This window comes from Melospiza melodia, chromosome 3 (assembly GCF_035770615.1).
Source record: "Melospiza melodia melodia isolate bMelMel2 chromosome 3, bMelMel2.pri, whole genome shotgun sequence".
Taxonomy (NCBI): Eukaryota; Metazoa; Chordata; class Aves; order Passeriformes; family Passerellidae; genus Melospiza; species Melospiza melodia.
In genome coordinates, this window is record NC_086196.1 from 51,034,523 (window position 1) to 51,059,869 (window position 25,347).

A 25,347-nucleotide genomic window follows, 5' to 3' on the forward strand; every position below is an offset into this window, starting at 1 on the left:
CTTAAGGAGGACCACCAAATTCTTTATCATAATTTTTACTTACTATTTCATTTTTTTCAAAATGTTCCACGGTCAGTTGCTTTGTCATTTTTGCTACTACATTCCTAAGTATCAAGTTAAAGTGCCTGTTCTATTCTGATTCTTCCTTCTCAAGTTGTTAAACACTGCTATTATGGATGTGCTCCTCCAGGAATCTGCTACCTTTCTGCTTGCTTACAGATAACTTGCAGTTTTTCAAAGATGCCTTGCCACAGGACTTTCTGCTGCTCTGCTTTTGAATCCATTCATTTATTTTCTAAATGTTCTAACTATTACAATAGTTACTATTGTACTATTGTACTATTACTACAGCAATCCTATTTCTTTCCAAAACTCTGCACGTTCCTTTACATCCAAGCAGAATCAACCAGGTCTTGAAGAATGAAACAGAAAACCTTTCAGTATTTCATTCTTTCCAAGTCTATCTTTTATGTTTACACCTTATCTGCTCAGGTGATGGAACAATGAGTTGGCTGGGACTTTTCCTGTTTTTAATTCAACTATACATACAGAACCACATTTTGCCTTATTTTTCCAGAACAGGTCCCTGGAAAAATCTGAAATACTCTGTCTAGAGCGGCAAATCCCAATGGCAGTACAAGACATCTGGGTAGAGCAATGTCTCGCACCATCACTCTTGAGAACACCACGACCTCGCTGGAGGCATTTTCAAGAATGACACAAAGAAAGCAGAGGGTTTCCAAGGGAGGACCACAAAGTTGAGAAGGCTCAGGGACAGCCTCATCACTGTTTCCAGTACTTAAAGGGCAGCTACAAAGAGGATAAAGGCTCCCTATTCACCAGACACCACATGCAGAAGAAAGGAGGCAGTGAGATCAAGTTTCAATAGGGGATGTTTAATCTTGATAAATGAAGTAAGTTCTTCACAGCAAGAATGACCATTTGCTGGAACAATGCCTACAGGAATGGTGTACAATCCTCATCACTGGAGGTTTTCAAGACATGATATCTAGATAGAATCTCTTCCAGACTCCCTTTCACATGAAAGGTTGTACCAGATGATTTTTCAAGGTCTCTTCCAACCCAAGCTGCTCTATGATCCTATAGAAAGGAGTGCCTCCAAGTGAATCTTGGCTGCTAACTTCAGCCCATAATCTGAAATCCATCTTGGTATTTTACATTCAGAGAGATGAGGAGCATTAAAAATGCGGATCCATATTCCCCTTCATTCAGCTTTTACTAGATTTGATATATTTTGTGCTGAATTCATGGAGTATCTCCTTTGATATTAGGCTTCTGTCATATCCATATTTTGGCCAGTGATATTTTCTGTGAAGATGTTGATTGATTTGAAACATTTTTGAAGAAAAAACAATCTGCATAATAAATAATTAGAAATCATCTATAAAATAGAATTTGTCTAGAAAGAATAAAGACATTTCTTTCCAGGTGACAGCCTGAACAGGGCTATTAGGTTTTTGTAAATATAATTAGTTGCCATCTTCTTCAGCAAGTGAGTGTAGCCTGAAGTCTCATACTAAAACAAAAGGCTCATCACTGTCACTATAAAGGCTGCTGCAATGACTCCTACATTAATTCTAAGGTGCTTGGAACCTTTGATCTAGGTTTCCAGTGTAAAGCATTCAGATGGTCTGATTCTGCCTTGCAAAGTTCTTATTCTATCTATATTTCATTTCTCTTCAGGCTTTGCAGTACAAGTCATACTTCAACTTTTTCCCAAGTTTCGTTCCTGCTATATGTTCTTCAAATGCCCTGTCCATTTTCTCATTCTGATCTTCAGTGAAAAGATTCTTCCAGTCACTTACACCACCTACAAAGGAGCAGGAATAAACTCTTGAAAAACAAGACATTTCATTTTATATTTTATAGAGCAGTCATTTTTACTGCACTGTAAACTAAATCGTGTTGATCCATTTTCCAGATGAAACATTTTTCTATACCAGTATAATTTTGTGCAATCAATGGACTTACATATGTATATGTGAATCATGTTTTGCTATAATGCAAAATAACACACTGCACTCTAGGACACCATTTTAAAAAAGGCAGCCTAAAATCCTGTTTCACTCCATCTCTTTCCTCTAGTCAGCTATGACTGGCAAAGTGGAAGATCCTGAAGAATTAATTAAGAATCATCTGCCATGAGGCAGAGCTGATTTTCTGCTCCTTTGACAGCTTTACTTTTTATTCAGTCATTTCTTTAACACAAATTGCAGAAATAGATTCTGACAACCAGGTTGCCCTTCTCATGTCCATGTGCCACACACTAGACTGCAAAGGCTACTTCCTTCTCTTCCCTCTCTTGTGTCCTCCTGGATTCTTGCTAGCTTGGCTTACTTCTAATGTGTAAGAGTGATCAGGAATTTGGCAGTGGCCATCTCAGAAGATTCCCATACTCTCCTACAAAGTGTGGTCACTCCACTCAGGCTGAGTTTGGCCCAGTGCTGCCAGCTCCAAAGGCTGGGCACTTGGTGATGCAGGCACAGAGGTGGAGAGGAATTCAGACACATGACAGTTCCTCCTTCCTGCCAGCCACAGCCACCTGTGAGCAGCCAAGAGTGGCTCTGCTGTGAGAGCCTTGCTGTGCATCTTCCTCACCAGTTCCCCTTGGATAGTCTTCTCAAGCAAAGCCGGGATTACCTGCTTGACACTACCTTACAATTGTAACGTGAGTGCAGGGAAAAGAACCAGACAATGGCCCAAGTCCCAGAGAGTGCCACATTTCTATCTATGAGCCCCTTGGAGCTTCCTACCTTTGCGAAAGAAAATATTGCCAAATGACCCATGGGTCTTCTCTGAGTTTTTCTTCATGGACTGGAAGCTGCTCCTCTCTACCACCAGCTGGAGCTGTTCCTCAGTCAGAGGAATTCCAAAGAACGTAGCTATGTCTTTCACACTCAGGGCAGGATTCTGAAAAGAGCAATGTAACATATGGCATGACTTTCAAGCAAATGACTCTGCTTTCCGAGGTGTTTGCACTTCTCTATATCTCTCTGCTGGCTGCATACATAGGTTGTTCACAGAGTTCTATAGGACTACGGTGGCCCGGAGTGTACCTCTTCTACACAATTATTTTGGAGGAGATACAAGCTGCCTTCCTGTAGATTTCAAAATATTATATATGATTTACAGGTGAGCAAAATCTACACTGCGGGAAATATTTAAGCTCCTTCCCAAAAATATTACTGGCGATTTAGATTTATAATTATTTGGGCTTATATCACAGATAAATAAAAATCAAGAATCATTTTCTCAAGGAAAATATTACAATGGTTTTTAAGTTTGAATTTCACCTTTTCATCACCTAAAACAAAATATTTTCAAGCCCAACTTGGATACCCTGCATGCATATAAGGGTGTATCGGTTCAGGAATAAAACGCCCCCTGAAGTATAAAGTAGTTGTAACTATTGACAACCTTACCTCTTTTACTTCTTCATAAGTAATTGTCATAATATTTTCTTTGTCAGCATATTTGTTCCATTCAGAAAGGTATTCAAAATAGCATCCCCAGGCCACTAAATAAAACAAAGGATTCTAAGATGAAGCATAAATTAAGATTGTACAGGTTTTGCTCATTAAGTTGGGTTTGCCAAGAGCTTTATTAATCATGTCTAAGGCAGGGTTTAAACAATTGTGTAGGGTATATAGATTTCACCCCAGGCCCAAACATATGTTACCATTTGTAAGTCACAAAATAAAACTTGTAAGCTTTTCAAGACAGCTCTAAGTTCACCAGAAAAACTATCATCTTGCCAACTATCTTGTAAGAATCCCTTGATCCAGTCTAAAACTTGTAGAACCCTCTCTTCTGCTGGCCATGAGCTATGCCACACTCATAAACTTAAATCAGTGCTATCACTTTTTCTCTTTTACAATGCATTAGAATTAGTCCCCTTTATAATGCACTAGGCTTAGTCCAAATAATTCCTTTCATCCAATTTGCCTTTGGGGTGATTATATATCGCCACAGACACATGATGTTGGACATGGGAGAGCAAGAGGCAAAGGGGACCCAAGATAGAGTTCAGAAAGAACTGTTTTTTCCAGGAAAAATACCAGTACGTACAAATCAATGAAGGCTCTGGAATCGCAGTTTTAGTAAACATTAATCTCAATCAGTAAGACAAGTAGATAAACTTCAGATTTCTGATTCTCTGTCTTTAATCTATCTGTCTTTTCTACTGTAAGCCAAAAAATCCTAGTGAAGTTGATTTACCAAAGAACAAAGGTATTTACACAATAAAAAATCATTGGACAATTGACATAGACAGAAAAAATATACTGCACTTTTCTTTGTCATGAAATCTGTGAAGAAATCATCCCAGGTCTCATAGGAGGGAAGAAGTGCCAGGGCATTGGAAAAATGGTAATAAGATGTAGCAACATCTTTTGGATTACGAATCAGTAACAATATCTAGAAAAAAATTGAAATATTATTTTTAGGGAAAGACATAGCAGACTACAGCATAAAAAAAGAAATAACTATAATATACTTTATAATTGCAGTTGAGGATTTCTAATACCTTGTGTGCTCCTTGCAGAAGTAGCGATTTCATTCCCAGTTCAGAAGGTGCAGTATTTAAATTTGTTTGGTACCATGAGAAGATGGTTGCCTATAATTATTATCTTTTACAGATTACCCAAATTATTTATGCAGAATCTAAGTATGTTTTGCTCAATACAAGCAGAGTTCATCATTTAAGTGGCAGGGAAAATTCACCAAAATATAAATTCTCATGGAAATTTGACACATTGAAGCCCTCGCTTGCAACAATGCCATAAAATTCCTCCCACAGGAAATCCCATCAAAATCCATTTTGCCTCTGGAGGATTTGGTCAAACCCTGTAACTCTCTTGTGGAAACTGTCACAAAGGAACCAATAAGGGCAAACTGTGGTTAGGTGAGGTGAATAGCAATTCTTAAATATGTAGAGCCTTAAACACGTAGAAATGGCCAGGCTAAACACTTGAGTAAAAAAGAGTGATTCTGAAAATTGGCAAGAAAGTACTCCATTGGCTCTTTACAAAAGAAATTAATCCATTGAATTGTTTGCTTTAATACATTAAAATCAGCACTCACCTTGGCATTGTTTTGGAAGATAGATTTGGGAAGATTTTCAGGACGGAGATGGGTAACCATTAATCTTGGGGAAGGTAATTTCGTCATTCGCTTGAAGAATTGGAAGGAAGAAAGTGGACAGTTCAGTTAGTACAAGTATTCTTTTCATTAACCTATGCTAAAATGTGGCCTTGATGAACTTATCTACAGTTATTAGCTGACTGAAGTGGTTTTTTTGGGTTTTTGTAGTGAGTGTTTTCCTGGGATATTAGTGGGCTGCTCTGAGTAGCTCTAATCTTCAAAAGCCCATGAGCAATTGGAAAAAGGACTATCCATTGTTTGTTCTCTTCAGTGATAATTCTCCTCAGTTCTGGTAGACAAGTGATCAAATCTAGAGGTTGGGTACAGACTGGCTGTCTCTGAAAGCTGAAGCATCTCAAAGACTGAGAGAGGGGAGGAGGAGGAGGAAGAGCTAGTAAAAGAGACAAATGCTAATATTACATGTTTTGACACTTCATGAAGCTCTTCTTAAATACAAAATAGGCTATGTTGAATTTCTGAACTTATGTCTCACAGGTATGTCCTCCTCTCAGTCCCAATGAAGTGTCTGTTTATTTGTATGTGTTCAGTATTTGACAGGCCAGAGAGATTTCTCCTGACTAGATGCCACATAAAGAGGAGTGGTAAAGTTCTTATCAAGCAGTAGAATAGATCATATATCATATATTCAGTATTTGAAGCACATAATGTTCATTATTTCCATACATATTCTGTTCCCACCTCATATTTCTCAGCATCTCCAACTTCTAAGTATTCTTCTTGTTCTTCTTCAGCATTCACAGTGCTTTCACTACCAGGTGTTTTCTTTTGAGATATGGCTATCAGGTCAGTTAAGATTTGACTTAGCCAGTTTGTGCCTGAAAGTAGAAAAGCATAGAAGGGGTTGGAAAACTTTTAGAATGGACAGAAATGGATTTACCAGGAAACTCAAGAGGTGCTAGTACTACCAGGTGAGTTACCTGGTCTCCTTTCCTGCTATGCAATCACAGCTGACTGTCTGGTCAACCACCACCCAGGATCCTACCTTTGCTCCTCATAAGGAGACATTTCTCCCACTTGAACACTTCACTACACTGTAAACTAACTTGTATACTGTAAACTGACTAATCAGGGAGAAGAACACAGAGATTCCACTAGGAAAACTGGCATAAATTCAACTAGGAAAAACAGCATGTAATAAATTTTATTATGACACATGTAAGGTAGACTGGGGTGGTAGACTTGTACTTTAAAACCTAATACATAAAGTGTTTTCTTGTGTGCTGGATTGTCTTTTGAAGAAAGGTGGGTCACAGTACTTCAAGAAAGGAGCAGAACGAGATCTGAAAATTGTGCACACATTTTCTTTAACCATCACCAAAACCTCTTTGAAGTGACATTTCCTAGACACGCTTGTTATCTTTTTCTTCAAAAGATAAAAAAGAGCCTGCATAGATCTCCCATCTCTGATTTACCATGTTTTGACTTCTGGACACTGGGTGCCTACATCTTTCTCACTGCAATATTAACAAGTGCATTCCAGTGCATAACATTTCTTCAAAAAGAAAATACAATGAATTAGCAAAATCTTCACAATCATGTCAGCAGTGATTGTTCACTGTGAGGCAGTGTGAACCAATTGCTGTAAGAGAGGAACAGCAAGATTAAAGTGTATATGAGGCAGATCTGATCCCAACCTTGGCTTGCATGTGGACCAGAGCTTTGAGGCAGATGGAGGAAATACGTAGGGTAAACTTGCAACCCCAGGAAAGATGTCCTCTTGATTTTCCTTAAAGAATACTTAAAAACAATGTAATTGCTTCAAGGACTACAAAAATTTTTTTGATAGATATTTCCTTACATCTATGTGAAATAAACCCAAGAAGATGGAATGTACCATTTGAAGGTACCGAAGGCTCCGGTATAAAAATATAAAGCTCTTAACTTTACCAACATACATGTGGGAACAGATCGTGGAATATCAGATCTAGTTACCTCTGGTGTAAAAACCTGAATTTTGATTCTCTCCAATTTGTGCATTTAACTTTATCACAATGAAAAGTAAAAATAACAAAAACCTGTACATGCTATAGAAAATAAAATACAATGTTTTTCACAGACTTTTTCCCATATCAAATATTCATAAACAATTTCTGGTGCTTTCTGAGAATGAAATCAGTTTTACAAAATTTGGTGAACATTCTAAATACAATTATTTAGCATAATATCATATTATGTATCATATCATATATATTTAATATATTTAGTACAAACCTTGTTACTTACTATTACTTACTATGATAGAACCTTGTTTATAAAAACAAAATATATATATTCACCGGATTTAGGGTATCCTGCCAAAATTACATCATCCCTTCTGGCTTCAAAGGACTCCAAGGCTTTGAAATTTTCAGGACTGCAAACAGTAGTAGGGTAGAGAATTCCCTTGTAAGAAAAGTACAGTTCATCACGACGCATGGATTTGGCAGCTGCCACTGCCTTATCTAGCAAACCAACAGGCTTTGTCCTGGACTTCTCCATTCTTCTTCCCTCTCACACACAGAGGCTCTGTCACAGACTTAACTGTTGTGTAGAAGGAGAAACCCACAGATTGCCCTTTAATAGGTGCTTGGTTTGTTGTTCTTTTTTTTTTTCTTGACCCTATGAACAAGAACATACCTCTTTCTGAGCTGCAAAGATATACTCAGCTCCTGTAAAATTCATTAGGTAATAGAAACCTTTGAAATCAATAGAAGTTGATCATAAATGAACAAGATAAATGCAATTGCATTCTAGGATAAAGGGCTTAGATAATTTCTAAGGATCATGCCAAAAAGTCTGTGATTACAACTCAGAGTTTATAAACAGGACATAAGAAAGTAGAATGATGTTTAGTGAGATAGAATAGAATGCAGATTGGAATTGAAATGCCATGATCACAACCCTTAAGGCAGTTAACCTCTTTCCAGTATATTCACTGCAGAGATTTTCTTTTTTCTTTATTATATCACTCATCATTCTCACCAAAGTTAGATAAAATGTGTTGGGACTGGGAGAGAAGATGTTCAGTGCACTAGAGACTGAGCTGAGGACACTCCTGTGAGTGTGGCCGGCTGCTCCCGGCCGCTGGAGCCCAGGAGGGCACAGGGGCACAGGCACTCTTGGGCCACTCGTCAGACTGCACTACAGAGGCCTGTTTTTCTGGTGTCTACACAAAAATTACTCATTTCTACATTTCTTTAATGAGCTCAATCATTGTTTGACAACTGATCAGTGCTTAGGGAGGTGGTGAAAATATAACTTCAGCTACACTGAGTAGTGTTCATCCTGCACTTCACATGATGAGATGCTGACTGCAGTGACCCCAGTAAAGGAACTGGCTTTAGGATCAGGTTCAATATTTAAGTCTCTGGCAAAAGGATAGATATGTCACAAAAAATGAAGTAATAGTTCTTCCTCAAAATTTATGCCAAGAATTTACATGCCATCCTTTCTTATCTCCATCTCTTGACTGCTGCCTGTTGGGCACTGGAAGGAAGGGGACCAGCAACTACATACCTGCATGCATTTGCCATTTGCTCTCCCCAAGGGATTCAAGAGAGATCCAGGGCTCTCCCTGGTCCCTGAGCCATAATGCTGTGCCCATGGGATGATCGAGCCCTACATTTTTACATCTACTTTTTCCAGTCCATACAAAATCTTTTGCTTTTCTCTTCACCCCCCTGCTTTCTGTAAAACACTGTCAGCATAGAAAGGCTAACTATGTACAGGCATAATCTGAAACCAGTGGATATCACATGGCCTGGTCCATCTGATCAATGACGAGTGCCAAAGGGCACAAAGTTGGAATCACCTGAGACATTTGTTTCACTGATATCAGCTAAAAATTGCTGTCCTATGAAGTAGCACTTCTGGTGATTCTTGATGTGCAACTAGCCACCCTAGCAAAGCAAAAAGCAGCTTACTTTTCATCCTTATCTTCCCTTGGCAATAAATTGTCAAACACTGAAGATAACAAAATTAGTTTTCTTGGTATTTTTACATCCTGGCCAAAAAATTATTTGGAAAAATCCTTCCTGGGGTGGAAAAAGATGAAAAATTACCTGTGAATTATGAGTGTCACTTCATGAAATAACATCATATTGGAGTAGAGTTTCCAAAATTTGAAAAGTATTTCAGTGAAAACTTCCGAGGATTTCCAATGTATTTTTGCAAGAAAGGGTAATCAGGCCAATTATTTCTGGGAAGCCTATTTTATCCTTAGGAACTAGGAAAAAAAAAAAAGTCAAACCCTATATTTGTGGAGAAAAATGTAATTAGAAGACATAAGTCATGAGGAGGGATTTTGAGGGCAGTCATATTTCTTGACTACAAAAAGAAGCAGGATCCAGATTTCATAGTGTGAGCCTTTGATACAGACATCTGCCATGACACCTGAGCTGAGAGACAGGAGGAGAAGTGCCTCGCCCCACCTATAGGATATGAGACCCAGCAGTGATCCTGCTAAACAGTGAACCCAGAGACTGACAAGAAAGCATCACCTGATTCAAAATTTATAAGAAGCAGCTTTAAAACATACAGAGATTAAAAGGAAATGAAAAACAGATAAAAGGATTTTATTATCTCCAGATTAATGGTAATTGTTGTTCAAGCCACCACCGTTGCTCTGAAGGTATCTGACTTCCCACACAGACCAGACCTGATTATGGAGCTTTGCAGAAGGAGGCTGGAGACATTTCTGTGACAGCTACAGGACAGTGCCAGCTGGCCCTTACATGGTGCACTGATGTGCCCATGCAGATCCATTCCCTGTTAAATGAAAGAGCTTCAAAGAATGAGAGCTTCAAATCATGTGCTCCCAAATGCTAAATAAGAAGAGGTATGATTTATAATTATTTCTATGATCTGCATTTGCCTCAGTAAAACTCTGGAGAAGGCTTCCATATATTAGTGCTCTAAAATAACCAACTCTGTGTTTAGGTAATTCCATTCAGATTGATGTCTTTAAGAAGGTACCTTAAAATGCCCTCGATCATTCATCTGCAACAACAAAAACAACAACAAAGCCAGCAAAGAAAAGCCTGCAAGGGTCGTGAGATGCCCTGGGCTTGTATTATTGAGACCATGAGAAGTTGGGCATAAAGTAGGATTTGCTCTACAATGGAAATGTCATATGCATCATTTTCCCCTTTGCATAAGTTAGTGTGGATCTGATCAGAGGAGAATCAAAGCCTTCAAACCGAGCCCAGGGGGTGAGGATGGCTTAGGTTATGTGGCCAAAGCTGTCAGCACACTCACAAAGGAGCACAGCAGAGCAGTGAAGGGGGAATCAAAACATTACCCTGCCCACATACTCCCATGGCATCAGCTCATCCAAGGCCTGTCTCCACAAGCTCAGAGGAGCTCAGGCAGAGTGGAATGCAAGTTAAGGACTCTTAATAAAGGGACTGCACCCTGTCCAGGACCCTTCTATGGCTGTTCCAGGAGAGCTTCAGACCCAGTGTCCTGGTGGGAAGATGGTCCATCAGAATGATCAGTGCAGGAGAACTTCTGAAGACTGGCAGGGGCTGCTGTCTGGGGCCACAGCCACATAAATAAATGCAGAGGAACAATCTTTCATGATTGCACGTGACCTATTATGTCAGGATTGGTATGAAGCAATGACAGGTATGAAGCAACTGCCAGGAAACAAATTACGTACCAGCCTGCATAATACTACTAATGTTGCCTTTACGATATAGATAGTACTGAAACAGAGATGAAAAATAACTAATCCTCAGTACCAGATCAGGGTAGATTTTCTTAACTTCTCTAAAAGACCCTTTGGGCCAGAGAACTAATGTGCTGTAAACTTTTCTAGGATCCTCATTTATATTTTATATTCCTCAAGAATAGTAGACTCTTTTTCATGCTGGTCACCATTCCTGAACAGGTCAGAACTTTTCATAATATCAGATTACTCTACTATAGATTGTATGTTTATGTATACACAAGCATACCTTGCTCTTTCTTCCACTCAGAATTTCCCTGCTTATCTCATATATCTCAGGATCCCCAAATTCTAGATGCTGAAATGTCTCTAGCTTCTTTTCAGCATTTATTATCTCTTTCATTTCCTCTTCTGTATATTTGGCATCTGCCAACTCCTTCAACATTTGATCAAGCCAATTGGTTCCTGAAAGGATAAAGACACCAGTAGGACATCCATTACACTTCACTTTTTCATGTACACCTGGCTGATGTAAATCCTGTCAAATTGGTTGCAAGTGAATCAGTTTGTCTCATTCTTGTACTTTACCCATTTACAAGATTGTGCGCTGGTTTTCACAGCAATGGAATTAAATTTCCCCATAGTAGCTGTTATGGAGCTATGTGTTGAATTTGTGCTGAAAACAATGTTGGTAACACAGAGATGTTTTAGTCATTGCTGGCAGTAATTGCACAGTGTCAGGGCCTCCTCTGATTCTCACACTGAGCTGCCAGAGAGTAGCTTGAAGGTGCACAAGAAATTAAAAGGGGACACAGATGGGACAGCTGACCCCAACTGATCCAAGGATTATTCTCTTCCATATGGAGTCATGCTCAGCAATAAAATGTGAGGGAAGAAGAAGGAAAGAGAGATGCTGAGAGCTAAGGCACTTGTCTTACCATGTCACTGTCATGGGTGATGGAGCCCTGGACACAGCTGAACATTTGACTGGTGGAAGGATAGAATGAATTCCTTACTTTGCTTTGCTTGCACACATAGCTCTTGCTTCAGGTATTTAATTGTCTTTATTTCAGCCATGACTCCTCTCACTCTGTTTCCCTCCCCCACCCCATTGCAGGTGAAAGAGTGAGTGGCCCTGTGGGGCCACTGAGTTGAGCTGGGAGTTGCCAGCTGAGGGTAAATCACAGCCCTGGTGAATAATCAACCAGGGTGTGCCCAAGGTCAAAGGGGCAGAGCTGTTGAGCAGATACTGTGGAGTGCTACCCTGCTGGCCTCAGGGTCACATCTCATCCCTTGGCAGAAGCAGAAGCGGACCTCTATTGCTCTTTTCAACTCCTTTCAACTTCCCTACTTATTGGTTACCACACACTACTCCAGAAATGGATACACATCCCAGGGTAAAGGTTCCTTACAGACAATGGCTCTGTCCTGCATCCAGGCACTGTAAGGCAATGTCCAGACCTGAGGACAGGTATCACCCAAACCAGATTTCTCAGGATGAAATACTCACATCTGAGAATTTTGTGTCATTAAATCTGACAGGAGGGATACTTGCATGTGAAGTTTTAGTGCAATATGGGAATCAAACTCTACATGTACTACTCACTTCCTTTTCTCTGTCCTCATGTCCATAATTTAATCTTTGGGTGGAATTGTTCCTTCTGGGGCTGTACATGTGTTCTGGGGGACACGTTTTTAGAAGGTAAGGAGTGCTGAGATGGTGAAATGGGTCTTTCCACTGGTCATCCCAACAGAGAACAGGCAATACAGGAAGGTGAATTACCCTGTGAAAAGGCCTTTCACTCTCTTTCGTGCCCTTGAATACAGTATGGGTCTCATTCACTACACTTATATAAAACCCTCTTATCACATCCTTGTCTATTTCTTCATAAATGGATGTTAGACACAACATTAATTAAACATGAGACATTATCAAATGAAAATCGTACCTGCAACACTTGGAAGATTGCAAAAAATTACTTACAAATAATAATTTAAAATTATTCATCTGGTCTCCCAAAATGTAGTACCATCAAAATAGACCATTTTATTGGAAATGATACTTTCTCTATCAGTACTATTTTACTCTTAGAAGTTGAATATGCTGTTCATATATTATGCTTTTTGTAAGCTTTGTTTTAGTTATCCTTTTCAGCTCTTTGTTCATAAGATAATGCTGAATTGCTGAGGAAAATTTCTTTCTCTTCTCCAGTACTAAAGAGTAAGGGCAACAAGAAATTATTATTTTTTTTACGCTTTAGGCCAGCTGCCTAGGAAATTTTCTTTGCAGCCATCTGCCTGAATCCTGAGGAAGCCAGATCACTAAAATACCTCAGCATGAAATGTAGCAACCTGTCCCCCGGGCCACTGGGGACACAGGTGCCTCCAGCTCCTTCAACCCTCAGACTCTGCTCTCTGCTCATGAGCAGGGTCTCCAGTGCTGCCACAGCCAGATGTCTGTCTGTCTGTCTGTCAGGAGCTGCACACAAGGGGGGTCACAGCAGCCCTGTCTCTCTAGAGAGGCTCAGGGCAACCAGGGATCCTGAGCATGCCAGCAATCCAAGTCCCAGTCCCAGCACTGTCTGTCCAGCAGCCAAAGTGTCTTGGGCTGTGCAGCTCAGTCAATGTGGAACAGCCGCTGTGCTCCTCAGGGACAACTCTGAGTTGCTCAGTTAGCCACAGGAAGATCTGCCTTGGATGGAAATGCTGTCATCAGGAGCATTTGCAGTACAGTACACCATAAAGAGAAGATGCACCTGAATGGAAGACTCAGCCTAACTTTGCTTTGGAAATGGACTGGGGAAAAGATATGAGGTGGAAGATGGGTTAATATAATTCTTCTGGTTTGTTCATTCTCTTTAAAGGAAACAGATAAAAATACAATATAAACATAATTTTCAGTGAAAATTTCTCTGTTTAGGCACCATAGGCAACACTAGACCAAAGAGAAAGATACTTTTCTTTTTCTCTTTTATTTGACGATTGGTAAGAATCTAGAAGTAATTGTCATGGTTTGAGGATGGTCCAATGCCATTGTCCCCATGAAAATATATTTTCCCTAGTTTCTGCTGTGAGATGTGACCAGGATTAGAGCAAAGCAGGCTCCAACTTAGGAATAAAGAAAAAAACTTTATGAACCTATAACTGCATGTAAAAAGAAACACACACAGAACTCAGAATGAAAACCTTCCAAAAACATTCCTCCTCCCCCCCACCCAATTTCTAATACATAACAGCAGGACAAAACCTTGGATTCTCAATTCATTTACCACTCCTCAGTAAACCAACTCTCAGTCCATCACCCTTCAGATAATCAATTCTCAGTTCATCAAGAAGAGAGAAGTCCCTCTTGTACCATAGGCTTCCCCTGGAAACACAGTTGAGACATCTTGTGTTTCCCTGTCACACATTGCACCGCCCGGAAAACATTTGCCCTTGTGACCTCTTCCTTCCATACCCACTGCCCATGGATCAGAGCTGCTTCTAGGATTCCCCTTTTAAGTATGCTTGGCCCAGTTAAAAAAAAAATGGTTCTGTCCATGGCTGTACAAGAAAAGTCCAATCAAAGGCCACTCCATCATCTCCTCCCACGTAAGATTCTTCTCAAATTCTCTCAGACATCTTTCACTTGCACAAACTTGCATCACACTGGCCCATTTCCTCCTATTTCATCTCTGTCTCTCCTCTCATTCAGCTCCAGAAGGATCAGCATTTGTAAGGTTTCCATCATCCAAGAAAAGGGTTAAAATCTCGGGCTCTGCCTGCCCAGAGATCTGCGCTGCCCGGCTGGGCACCTTCTCTCGCTGCACCCTTGCTGTGCCCCCCACTTCTCCTTCAGCCATGCTGCCAGTACAGGATATCCAATTTCAGTGGGGCACAGGCACCGGCAAAGACCCTCTCTCCACCCTCCCATCCTTCAGGGGCCTTCACCTCCCCTCTCTCTCCAAGGCCCTACCTCACCCGGCCGCATGGCTTCCCCTCGCCCACCCAGCCCGCAGCCGCATCCAGGCAGGGGGGCTCTGACCTCTTTCACCAACCGGAACCAAGAGAGCTTCCCCCTCTGAGATCTCTGCTTTTAACCCCCTGTGTTATCAGAGACTTATCCATGTCTTCAGTGGCCATACCAGGTGGCAATATTCAAATCTGAGCACCTATTGCTTTGAGCACAGCATCCCAAAAAACTCACTTCTTTCAAACCAGGACACTAGAAACTCTCAGAGCTCTGTTATTGTGTCAGTCAATTATGTCTTACCTTCAAAACATGTTCCCTATTTTTTCTGAATTGATTCTCATACTTACTGGCCTCATCTCTTACTTTTCACTCCCTCAAAATGTCACTCATCCATCAAATTTCCATTCTACATTCATTTTGGCATACTTGCCTTTTCCATTTTCCATTCTTCTACCTCTTTACCCACCCTGAATGCAAGGGCCCACTGAGTATCTCAAAAGGAGCAAAAGCACATGAGGTGTTACTGCTCTGAATAGCTCTGTCCTTCAGAGTGAGATTGTTAAGGGGACAAAGGGACTGAATTCAAACCTTGGGATGTCACAGGAGAGGAAAAAAAAGCAAAAACAGATCATGGTCTGGTTTTCAACCAGATCAGCAGGAGCAGAATAATATCTGAGCCTTTTTGTTCTAGGACTGTCATCATGTTAGTCCTTGCTAAGTGATTCCTCTGGTGTTTTTAGGCCAATTGCTGCCTGATGGATTTACCCCCCATCAAGTACTTTTTACTTTGGCTTCCCTTTTCTAAACATAGAGTTTTACATTTACCTTTACTAAACTTTGGTTTCCCTTATCTTCTCAATGTGTAATGTTTCAAATTGTTTTGCCATTTTCCTAATACTTTCAGCCCTCTCTTCTGATCCCCAGACTTTACAAGTCAGTCATTTATGATACAGTGTATGATATTAGTCTGCCCACCAGTGTTAAAAACAAGACTGAATGGGATCAGAACTCACCACTAAAGGAGATTGCTTTAATTGCCCTCCCAGTTTTGCTATCAACGAGTATATGCAGTGTGACCATAAGCAAACTAGTGCAAACAGGTTCATCATATCCATGGGAACAAGTGGATATTCCTGAAAGTGTTGCTGCTGCTGTCATTGCATCTGAATGCCTTGTATTGCTGTTGCATGAATTTCTAAGTCTACTTCAAGTACTGTCATTTCTATAACCACATTTCTACATTACCGTCTCCACATCAATATTTTTCTCTTAAGTCACATAATTTCAGGCCCTCCCAATGCTGTCATCTGTTATATTTTCTGTCAGTGGCTTACTCAAGAGGTATCTTAAGGAGGATCACAAACTTCTTTAACATAATTTATATTTACTCTTTCATTTCCTTCAAAATGTTCCACGGTCAGTTGCTTTGTCATTTTTGCTACTACATTCCTAAGTATCAAGTTGAGGTGTCTGTTCTATACTGGCTCTTCCTTCTCAAATTTTTTAAACACAGCTATTATGGATGTTCTCCTCCCGGAATCTGCTACCTTTCTGCTTGCTTACAGATAACTTGCAGCTGTTCAAAGATGCCTTGGTGCAGGACTTTCTGCTGTTCTGCTTTTGAATACATTCATTTATTTTCTAAATGTTCTAACTATTACTTCTAGCAATCCTATTTCTTTCCAAAACTCTGCACATTCACTTACATCCAAGCAGAATCAACCAGGTCTTGAAGAATGAAACAGAAAACCTTTCAGTATTTCATTCTTTCCAAGTCTATCTTTTATGTTTACACCTTATCTGCTCAGTTGATGGATCAATGAGTTGGCTGGGACTTTTCCTGTTTTTAATTCAACTATACATACAGAACCACATTTTGCCTTATTTTTCCAGAACAGGTCCCTGGAAAAATCTGAAATACTCTGTCTAGAGAGGCAAATGCTAATGTCAGTACAAGAGATGTGGGTAGAGCAATGTCTCGCACCATCACTCCTGACAACCCCACTACCTCAACAGAGGCATTTTCAAGAATGACACAAAGAAAGCAGAGGGCTTCCAAGGGAGGACCACAAAGTTGAGAAGGCTCAGGGACAGCCTCATCACAGTTTCCAGTACTTATAGGGCAGCTACAAAGAGGATAAAGGCTCAAAACCAGACACCACATGGTGAAGAAAGGAGGCAGTGAGGTCAAGTTTCAATAGGGGATGTTTAATCTTGATAAATGAAGTAAGTTCTTCACAGCAAGAACAACCAGTTGCTGGAACAATGCCTACAGAAATGAGGGAGAATCCTCATCACTGGAGGTTTTCAAGACATGGTATCTAGATAGAATCTTATCCAGGCTCCCTTTCCCATGAAAGGTTGTACCAGATGATTTTTCAAAGTCTTTTGCAACCTGGGCTGCTCCATGATCCTATAGAAAGGTGTGCTTCCAAGTGAATCTTGGCTGTAAACTTCAGCCCATAATCTGAAATCCATATTGATATTTTCAATTCAGAGAGAATAAGAGACTTAAGAATGCAGATCCATATTCCCCTTCATTCAGCTTTCTCTAGCTTTGATTTATTATGTGCTGAATTCATGGAGGATCTCCTTTGATATTAGGCTTCTGTTATGTCTCTATTTTGGCTAGTGATATTTTCTGTGAAGATGTTGACTAATTGGAAACATTTTTGAAGAAAAAATAATCTGCATACTAAATAATTAGAAATCATCTATAGAGATAGAATTTATCTAGAAAGAAAAGAGACATTTCTTTCCAGGTAACAGCCTGAACAGGGCTGTTTAGTTTTTGTAAATATAATTAGTTGCCATATTCTTCAGCAAATGAGTGTAGCCTGAAGTCTCACACTAAAACAAAATGCTCGTCACTGTCACTGTAAAGGCTGCTACAATGACTCTTACAGCAATTCCAAGGGGCTTGGATCCTTTGATCTAGGTTTCCAGTGTAAAGCATTCAGATGGTCTGAGTCTGCCTTGCAGAGTTCTTGTTCTAACCATATTTCATTTGTCTTCAGGCTTTGCAGTACAAGTCATACTTCAACTTTTTCCCAAGTTTCGTTCCTGCTATATGTTCTTCAAATGCTCTGTCCATTTCCTTACTCTGATCATCAGTGAAAAGATTCTTCCAGTCACTTACACCACCTTCAAAGAAGCAGGAATAAACTCTTGAAAACCAAGACATTTCATTTTATATTTTATAGAGCTGTCATTTTTATTGCATTGTACACTAAATCGTGTTGATCCATTTTCCAGATGAAACATTTTTCTATACCAATATAATTTCGTGCAATCAATGGACTTACATATATATGTGAATCATCTTTTGCTATAATGCAAAATAACACACTGCACTCTAGGACACCATTTTAAAAAAGGCAGCCTAAAATCCTGTTTCACTCCATCTCTTTCCTCTAGTCAGCTATGACTGGAAAAGTGAAGATCCTGAAGAATTAATTAAGAATCATCTGCCAGGAGGCAGAGCTGATTTTCTGCTCCTTTGACAGCTTTACTTTTTATCCAGTCATTACTTTAATGAAAAATGCAGAAATAGATTCTGACAACCAGGTTCCCTCCTCATGTCCATGTGCCCCACACTACACTGCAAAGGTTACTCCCTTCCCTTCCCTCTCTTGTGTCCTCCTGGATTCTTGCTAGCTTGGCTTACTTCTAATGTGTAAAAGTGAATAGGAGTTTGGCAGTGGCCATCTCAGAAGATTCCCATACTCTCCTACAAAGTGTGGTCACGCCACTCAGGCTGAGTTTGGCCCAGTGCTGCCAGCTCCAAAGGCTGGGCACTTGGTGATCCAGGCACAGAGGTGGAGAGGAATTCAGACACATGACAGTTCCTCCTTCCTGCCAGCCACCTGTGAGCAGCCAAGAGTGGCTCTGCTGTGAGAGCCTTGCTGTGCATCTTCCTCACCACTTCTCCTTGGATACACTTCTCAAGCAAAGCAGGGATAACCTGCTTGACACTACCTTACAATTCTAATGTGAGTGCAGGAAAAAGAACCAGACAATGTCCCAAGTCCCAGAGAGTGCCACATTTCTACCTCTGAGCCCCTTGGAGCTTCCTACCTTTGCGAAAGAAAATATTGCCAAATGACCCATGGGTCTTGTCTGAGTTTTTCTTCATGGACTGGAAGCTGCTCCTGTCTAGTACCAGCTGGAGCTGTTCCTCAGTCAGAGGAATTCCAAAGAACGTAGCTATGTCTTTCACAACCTGGGCAGGATTCTGGAAAGAGGAATGTAACATATGGCATGACTTTCAAACAAATGACTCTGCTTTCTAAGGTGTTTACCCTTCCCTATATCGCTCTGCTGGCAGCATACATAGGGTATTCACAGAGTTCTCTAGGACTAGGGTGACCCAAAGTGTTCCTTTTCTCCATAATTATTTTGGAGCAGACATGAGCTGCCTTCCTGTAGATTACAAAATATTATATATGATTTAGAGATAGCAAAATCTACACTGCTGAAAATATTTAAGCTCCTTCCCAAAAATATTACTGGTCATTTAGATTTTTAATTATTTGGGCTTATATCACAGATAAATAAAAATCAAGAATCATTTTCTCAAGGAAAATATTACAATGGTTTTTAAGTTTGAATTTCACCTTTTCATCACCGAAAACAAAAAATTTTCACACCCAACTTGGATAACCTGCAGGCATATAAGTGTGTATTGGTTCAGGAATAAAATGCCCCTTGAAGTATAAAGTATTTGTAAATATTGAAAACCTTACCTCTTTCATCTCTTCATAAGTTATTGTCATAATATTTTCTTTGTCAGCATATTTGTTCCATTCAGAAAGGTATTCAAAATAGCATCCCCAGGCCACTAAATAAAACAAAGGATTCTAAGATGAAGCATAAATTAAGATTGTACAGGTTTTGCTGATTAAGTTGGGCTTGCCAAGAGCTTTATTAATCATATCTAAGGCAGGGTTTACACACTTCTGTAGGATATATAGATTTCACTTCAGGCCCAAACATATGATACATTTACTAAAGCAGAAAATAAAATTTGTAAGCGTTTAAAGAGAGCTCTGAGTTCACTAAAAAAGCCATCATCTTGCCAGCCATCTTGTAAGAATCCCTTACTCCAGTCTAAAACTTGTAGAACCCTCTCTTCTGCTGGCCATGACCTATGCCAAACTCATAAACTTAAACCAGTGCTATCACTTTTTCCCTTTTACAATGCATTAGAATTAGTCCCCTTTATAATGCACTAGGCTTAGTCCAAATAATTCCTTTCATCCAGTTTGCCTTTGAGGTGATTATATATCACCACAGACACATGATGTTGGACATGGGAGAGTAGGGGTAAAGGGGACCCAAGGTAGAGTTAAGGAAGATCTGCTTTTTCCAGGAAAAATACCAGGATGTACAAATCAAGGAAGGCTCTGGAATTGCAGTTTTAGTAAACATTAAACTCAAGTAGTAAGACAAGTAAGATAAACTTCAGATTTCTGATTTTCTGTCTTTAATCTCTCTGTCTTTTCTACTGTAAACCAAAAAATCCTAGTGAACCTGATTTACCAAAGAACAAAGCTTTTTACACAATAACAAATCATCGGACAATTGACATAGACAGAAAAAATATACTGTACTTTTCTTTGTCATGAAATCGGTGAAGAAATCATCCCAGGTCTCATAGGAGGGAAGAAGTGCCAGGGCATTGGAAAAATGGAAATAAGATGTAGCAATATCTTTTGGATTACGAATCAGTAACAATATCTAGAAAAAAATTGAAATATTATTTATAGAGAAAGATGGAGCAGAATACAGCATAAAAAAAAAAGAAATTACAATAATATATTTTATAACTGCAGTTGGGGATTTCTAATACCCTGTGTGCTCCTTGCAGAAGTAGCAATTTCATTCCCAGATCTGGAGATGCAGTAACTAACTTTGCTTTGGTACCATGTGAAGATGGTTGCCTATAATTATTATCTTTTACAGATTACCCAAATTATTTGTGCAGAATCTAAGTATGCTTTGAGCAATACAAGCATAGTTCATCATTTAAGTGGCAGGGAAAATTCACAAAAATATAAATGCTCATGGAAATTTGGCACATTGAAGCCCTCACTTGCAACAATGCCATAAAATTCCTCCCACAGGAAATCACATCAAAATCCATTTTGCCTCCAGAGAATTTGTCCAAACCTTGTAACCCTCTTGGGGAAACTATCACAAAGGAGCCAATAAGGGCAAACTGTGCTTAAGTGAGGTGAATGGCACTTCTAGAATATGTAGAGCCTTAAACACGTAGAAATGGCCAGGCTAAACACTTGTGTAAAAAAGAGTGATTCTGAATATTGGCAAGAAAATACTACATTGGCTCTTAAAAAAAAATCTGTTGAAGTATTTGTTTTAATACATTACAATCAGCACTCACCTTGGCATTGTTTTGGAAGATAGATTTGGGAAGATTTTCAGGACGGAGATGAGTAACCATAAATCTTGGAGAAGGTAATTTGGTCATTCACTTGAATAATTGGAAGGAAGAAAGTGGACAGTTCAGTTAGTACAAGTATTCTTTTCATTAACCTATGCTAAAATATGGCCTTGATGAACTCATCTACAGTTATTGACTCCTTGAAGTGTTTTTTTTTTTGGTTGTTTTTTTTTTTTGTAGTGAGTGTTTTCCTGGGATATTAGTGGGCTGCTCTGAGTAGCTCTAATCTTCAAAAGCCCATGAGCAATTGGAAAAATAACTGTCCATTGTTTGATCTCTTCCGTGATTATTCTCCTCAGGTCTGGTAGACAAGTGATCAAATCTAGAGGTTGGGATACAGACTGGCTGTCTCTGAAAGCTGAAGCATCTCAAGGACTGAGAGAGGGGAGGAGGAGGAGGAAGAGCTAGTAAAAGAGACAAATGCTAATATTACATGATTTGACACTTCATGAAGCTCTTCTTAAATACAAAAATACTATATTGAATTTCTGAACTTATGTCTCACAGCTATGTCCTCCTCTCAGTCCCAATGAAGTGTCTCTTTATTTGTATGTGTTCAGTATTTGACAGTCCAGAGAGATTTCTCCTGACTAGATGCCACATAAAAAGGAGTGGTAAAGTTCTTATCAAACAATAGAATAGATCATACTTCATATATTCAGTATGTGAAGCACATAATGTTGATCATTTCCATACATATTCTGTTCCCACCTCATATTTCCCAGCATCTCCAATTTCGAAGTATGTTTCTTCTTCTGGTTCTTCAGCATTCACACTGCTTTCACTACCTGGTGTTTTCTTTTGAGATATGGCTATCAGATCAGTTAAGATTTGACTTAGCCAGTTTGTGCCTGAAAGAAGAAAAATACAGAAGTGCTTGCAAAACTTTTAGAATGGACAGAAATGGATTTACCAGGGAAGTCAAGAGGTGCTAGTACTACCAGGTGAGTTACCTGGTCTCCTTTCATGCCATACAATCACAGCTGACTGTCTGGTCAATCACTACCCAGGATCCTACCTTTGCTCCTCATAAGGAGATATTTCTCCAACTTGAACACTTCAGTACATTGTAAATTAACTTGTATACTGTAAACTGACTAATCAGGGAGAAGAACCACAGAGATTCAACTAGGAAAACTGGCATAAATTCAACTACGAAAACCAGCATGTAATAAATTTTATTATGACACATGTAAGGGAAACTGGGGTGGTAAACTTGTACTTTAAAACCTAATACATAAAGTGTTTTCTGGTGTACTGGAATACTTTAAGAAGAAAGATGGGTCACAGTACTTCAAGACAGGAGCAGAACGAGATCTGAAAATTGTGCGCACATTTTCTTTAACAACAGGTAAAACCTCTCTGAAGTGACATTTCCTAGACACGCTTGTTATCTTTATCTTCAAAAGATAACAAAGAGCCTGCATAGATCTCCCATCTCTGATTTACCATGTCCTGACTTCTGGATGCTGGGTCCCTACATCTTTCTCACTGCAATATTAACAAGTGCATTCCAGTGCATAACATTTCTTCAAAAAGAAAATACAATGAAATAGCAAAAACTGCACAATCCTGTCAGCAGTGATTATTCACTGAAAGCAGTGTGAACCAATTGCTGTAAGAGAGAAACAGCAAGATTAAAGCATATATGAGGCAGATCTGGTCCAAACCTTTAGCTTTCATGTGGACCAGAGCTTTGAGGCAGATTGAGGAAATACGTAGGGTAAACTTGCAACCCCAGGAAAGATGTTCTCTTGATTTTCCTTAAAGAATACTTAAAAACAATGCAATCACTACAAGGACTACCAAAATATTTTTGATAGATATTTCCTTACATCTATGTGAAATAAACCAAAGGAGATGGAATGTACCATTTGAAGGTACCAAAAGCTCCATTGTCAAAACATAAAGCTCTTAACTCTACCAACATACATGTGGGAGTATCAGGAATATCAGGAGATCTAGTTACCTCTGGTGTAAAAACCTGTATTTTGATTCTCTCCAATTTGTGCATTTAACTTTATCACAATGAAAAGTAAAAATAACAAAAAACTTTATATGCTATGGAAAATAAAATAGAATGTTTTTCACAGACTTTTTCCCATATCGAATATTCATAAACAATTTCTGGTGCTTTCTGAGAATGAAATCAGTTTTACAAAATTTGGTGAACATTCTAAATACCATTATTTAGCATAATATCATATTATGTATCATATCATATATATTTAATATATTTAGTACAAACATTGTTACTTACTATTACAGAACCTTGTTTATAAAAAAATTAAAATATATTCACCGGATTTAGGGTATCCTGCCAAAATTACATCATCCTTTCTGGCTTCAAAGGACTCAAAGGCTTTGAAATTTTCAGGACTGCAAACAGTAGTAGGGTAGAGAATTCCCTTGTAAGAAAAGTACAGTTCATCACGACGCATGGATTTGGCAGCTGCCACTGCCTCATCTAGCAAACCAACAGGGTTTGTCCTGGACTTCTCCATTCTTCTTCCCTCTCACACACAAGCTCTGTCACAGACTTAACTGCTGTGTAGAAGGAGAAACCCACAGGTTGCCCTTTAATAGGTGCTTGGTTTGTTGTTCTCTTTTTTTTTTCTTGACCCTATGAACAAGAACATACCTCTTTCTGAGCTGTAAAGATATACTCAGCTCCTGTAAAATACATTAGGTAATAGAAACCTTTGAAATCAATAGAAGTTGATCATAAATGAACAAGATAAATGCAATTGCATTCTAGGATAAAGGGCTTAGATAATTTCTAAACATCATGCCAAAACGTCTGTGATTACAACTCTGAGTTTATAAACAGAACATAAGAAAATAGAATGACCTTTAGTGAGATAGAATAGAATGCAGATTGGAATTGAAATGGTCATGATCAAAATCCTCAAGGAAGTTCATCTTTTTCCAGTACTTACTGCTAGTATTTTCTTTTTTCTTTACTATATCAATCATCATCATCACCAGAGTTAGATAAAATGTGTTGGGACTGGGAGAGAAGATGTTCAGTGCACTAGAGACTGAGCTGAGGACACTCCTGTGAGTGTGGCCGGCTGCTCCCGGCCGCTGGAGCCCAGGAGGGCACAGGGGCACAGGCGCTCTTGGGCCACTCGTCAGACTGCACTACAGAGGTCTGTTTTTCTGGTGGTTACACAAAAATTACTCATTTCTACATTTCTTTAATGAGCTCAGTCATTGTTTAACAATTGATCAGTGCTTAGGGATGTGGTAACAACATAACCTGAGCTACACTGAGTAGTGTTCATCCTGCACTTCACATGATGAGCTGCTGACTGCAGTGACCCCAGTAAAGGAACTGGCTTTAGGCTCAGGTTCAATATTTAAGTCTCTGGCAAAAGGATTGATGTGTCATAAAAAATTAGAAAATAGTTCTCCCTCAAAATTTATGCCAAGAATTTACATGCCATCCTTTCTTATCTCCATCTCTTGACTGCTGCCTGTTGGGCACTGGAAGGAATCAGACCAGTAACTACATACCTGCATGCTTTTGCCATTTGCTCTCCCCAAGGGATTCAAGAGAGATCCAGGACTCTCCCTGGTCGCTGAGCCATAATTCAGTGCTCATGGATGATCTAGCCCTGCATTTTTACATCTACTTTTCCCAGTCCATACAAAATCCTTTGCCTTTCTCTTCATCCCCCTGGTTGCTGTAAAATACTGTCACTATAGAAAGGCTAACTATGTACAGGCATAATCTGAAACCAGTGGATATCACATGGCCTGGTCCATCTGATCAATGGGCAAAAAGTTGGCATCACCTGCACCATTTATTTCACTGGCATCAGCTACAAATGGCTGTCCTATGAAGTAGCACTTCTGGTGATTCTTGATGTGAAACCAGCCACCCTAGCAAAGCAAAAAGCAGCTTACTTTTCATCCTTATCTACCCTTGGCAATAAATTGTCATAGACTGAAGATAAGAAAATGAGTTTACTTGGTATTTTTACATCCTGGCCAAAAAATTATTTGGAAAAATCCTTCCGAGGGGTGGAAAAAGATGAAAAATTTCCTGTAAATTATGAGTGTCACTTCATGCACTAACTTCATATTAGAGTAGGG

At 39.4% G+C, this 25,347-nt stretch overlaps 1 protein-coding gene and 1 pseudogene across 1 annotated transcript; both read right to left on the reverse strand.

Moving 5' to 3' along the window:
- Positions 1-1,469: 1,469 nt before the first annotated feature.
- On the reverse strand, positions 1,470-7,720 carry LOC134416744 (sulfotransferase 6B1-like). Its single transcript, XM_063153472.1, has 7 exons — positions 7,461-7,720; positions 5,863-5,999; positions 5,104-5,193; positions 4,311-4,437; positions 3,444-3,538; positions 2,775-2,931; positions 1,470-1,831 (listed from the first exon to the last, which is right to left on the reverse strand). The coding sequence occupies exons 1-7, from the start codon at positions 7,660-7,662 to the stop codon at positions 1,701-1,703; spliced, it is 939 nt and encodes a 312-aa protein (XP_063009542.1). The 5' UTR covers positions 7,663-7,720; the 3' UTR covers positions 1,470-1,700.
- A 9,454-nt stretch (positions 7,721-17,174) lies between these two features.
- LOC134416746 (sulfotransferase 6B1-like) lies at positions 17,175-23,764 on the reverse strand (annotated as a pseudogene).
- Between the last annotated feature and the right edge of the window lie 1,583 nt (positions 23,765-25,347).

Bases quoted from the DNA above. Each gene is read 5' to 3' on its own strand.
- LOC134416744 (XM_063153472.1), bottom strand. From the start codon at position 7,662: ATGGAGAAGTCCAGGACAAAGCCTGTTGGTTTGCTAGATAAGGCAGTG. The intron at 4,438-5,103 runs GTGAGTGCTGAT...ATTTTTTTCTAG, and splicing joins TCTTCCAAAACAATGCCAAG to ATATTGTTACTGATTCGTAA. The intron at 3,539-4,310 runs GTGCAGTATATT...TGTTTTATTTAG, and splicing joins AGATTTCATGACAAAGAAAA to TGGCCTGGGGATGCTATTTT.